Below are 2,490 nucleotides of genomic sequence, written 5' to 3'. Positions count from 1 at the left end.
ATTGTTTACTACATGTGTCACGTGGTTAATATGTCATTCACCGTTCAGGTTAATATGCCAGCTGCTGCTACATGGAGCAATGCTACGGGTAACAAGGCCCACCTTGTCTTGCTGATCTTGAGCCTTCTGGTGCTGTAATTCTATTCCCCTAGTCTCCTAGAATAATAAAAAAAACTGTTTTGCTAAAGTACATCTAGATTCTATGTCACCTGATTTTATACGGAGATTGGTGCGGTTTTTTTTTTCTTTTTATGCTTGATTGAGTCACCTAGATATGCAATAACTAGGGCACCATAGACATACATTCATGATCTCCCCGCATAAAAGAAAAGAAAAAGAAAAACCAACAGAATATGTGGGTAATACATGCATGCATGCATCGTCGACTCTGAAGTAACCATTGCATGGCTTGGAACTTCACACCCGCACCAATCATGAAATTAGTACTAGTGATATCATGAAAACAACTTGATAAACCAAACCAAACAATCTTTGATTGAGTCACCTAGAACATAGCACCGCTTTATTCAAAATCATGAAAACAACTTGATAAACCAAACCAAACAATCTATTCAGCGATGGTCCTTCCCCTCTTGCTTATCCCTCCCGTCCCGATTCGATCTTCAGTTGGAAAGCTTGTTGACGAACCTCTTCTTGGGCCTGATCTGGTTGCTGTGGCCGCACTTCTTCTTACGGCAGTTGGTGGACCTCAGGGGAAGCCGAGCGTAGCACCTGTGCCATACCACCACAGGTTAACAACAAAGATTCGGTCGATCATATGAACTCATGCATGCATGGGGTATATATGTACACGTACTTGCGGCAGACCATCTTCTTCTCGTTGTACTTGAGCGCCAGCTGCAGGAGATTGGGCTCCACGTTTAGGTAGCCTCCCCTGGTACCGCCGCGGAGGCGGAGCACCAGGTGCAGCGTCGACTCCTTCTGGATGTTGTAGTCGGCCAGGGTGCGCCCCTCCTCCAGCTGCTTCCCCGCGAAGATGAGCCGCTGCTGGTCCGGAGGGATCCCTGCAACAACCAACCAACAGTTTAGCATTAGCAATTTAGCATCGTCGATGTCGCCAACAGCCCAACACAGTGTGTACGGCAAGGCGGCCGCCGGCGAGCAGACGATCTCGAGCCAAGAAGATGAGATCAGTCGACGGCGGTGCGTACCTTCCTTGTCCTGAATCTTGGCCTTGACGTTGTCGATGGTGTCGCTGCTCTCGACCTCGAGCGTGATCGTCTTCCCGGTCAGGGTCTTGACGAAGATCTGCATCTTGGCGGGCTGAACGATCAACCGCTCCCTCGCTTCAGTTGTTTGATCGTCGTGGGGTAATGGGGTGGTGGTCGTCGTGGGCGATCGCATTCTCGATCTCAGGTAAGGAAACCCGCTCGCTACGAAAGTAACCCACCCCAACGGGACATCTCCGACGTGGAGCGTAATTTTCGCGTGGGGTAAATGGAAACCGTAACCACGTTTATTTTTATTCTTTTGAAATGCGAACCAACATGTTGCAACTTCACCTTTGGAGGATGAGCGCACAGTCGACCATGAACGCACCGAGCTCACCCGTCTCAAAGACGAGAACAACAGTTGTTCGATGAGCTCGAGGCGCTTCTAGAGGAGGAGGATGTCCCGCAAGTGCACATGGGTGGTTGAAGCACTCTCGTGAAAGTACAATCCTAGTTTAATATCATTCCCAACCAAATGTAGGGGAGGTGTCACAAGTCTTGTATGTGAGCTGACTATTTTGGTGTCTGCAAGAATTATGATGAGGATCACAAGTAATTGAGGGGTGAAATAATTTTTCTAAGACTAAGGCAGCGAATAAAGGACACAAAACAAAATAAATGTTGGTCTTCGGACTGGGTCCTTGAATTAGACAACAAGCATATACTCGCCACACATAAACAACATAGTAATTAATCATCGAAGTAATCTCACAAATATCAACATATGGATTAGCCGATTAGGCACGAATAAATATCACTAATCCCATACATTTCCCACGCCTTGGGGAATTACTTGCGCATGAGAGAAGGATAACCACCGGACAACGAGATTATGCAAAGGGAAACCATCTCAATAATATCATAGATCGCATGTTGAATGATTAAACCAATCTCAATCTCTGGACCAAAGTTAGAATAGAGTTTACAAATCATAGCCTTACAAGTTGGAATCTCTCTCTACGACGATGTTATCGTTGGTGCAGAGGGAGCCGGAACATATCTAAGTGAAGCAATTCTCCTCCGGATCTCTCCTGTCTGCTCTAGTCGCGGTTCATGGTTGTCTTGTTGTTCTTCTCTATATGCCGTAAACAAAAAAAATGCTCGTATAAGTGAGGGAGAGGCAGCGCTGCCTGGTACGAGGAGCGGTACAAGTGGCGATGCTCATATCACACGCCGTCTTCTTCTCTGGATGTGCCAAATGAAGATCTTACCAATTGGAAACTTTATAAATCCTCTACTCTACTATCCAAATATATCT

The 2,490-nt window shown here is 46.4% G+C and overlaps 1 protein-coding gene across 1 annotated transcript; it reads right to left on the bottom strand.

Moving 5' to 3' along the window:
* Positions 1-472: 472 nt before the first annotated feature.
* LOC119296042 (ubiquitin-60S ribosomal protein L40-like) lies at positions 473-1,587 on the bottom strand. Its single transcript, XM_037574473.1, has 3 exons — positions 1,173-1,587; positions 818-1,025; positions 473-732 (listed from the first exon to the last, which is right to left on the bottom strand). The coding sequence occupies exons 1-3, from the start codon at positions 1,363-1,365 to the stop codon at positions 624-626; spliced, it is 510 nt and encodes a 169-aa protein (XP_037430370.1). The 5' UTR covers positions 1,366-1,587; the 3' UTR covers positions 473-623.
* Positions 1,588-2,490: the final 903 nt, after the last annotated feature.

The sequence above is a fragment of the Triticum dicoccoides genome, chromosome 1A (assembly GCF_002162155.2).
Source record: "Triticum dicoccoides isolate Atlit2015 ecotype Zavitan chromosome 1A, WEW_v2.0, whole genome shotgun sequence".
Taxonomy (NCBI): Eukaryota; Viridiplantae; Streptophyta; class Magnoliopsida; order Poales; family Poaceae; genus Triticum; species Triticum dicoccoides.
Note: the sequence above shows the minus strand (reverse complement) of the source record. Positions and strands in the feature narration are given on the sequence as shown.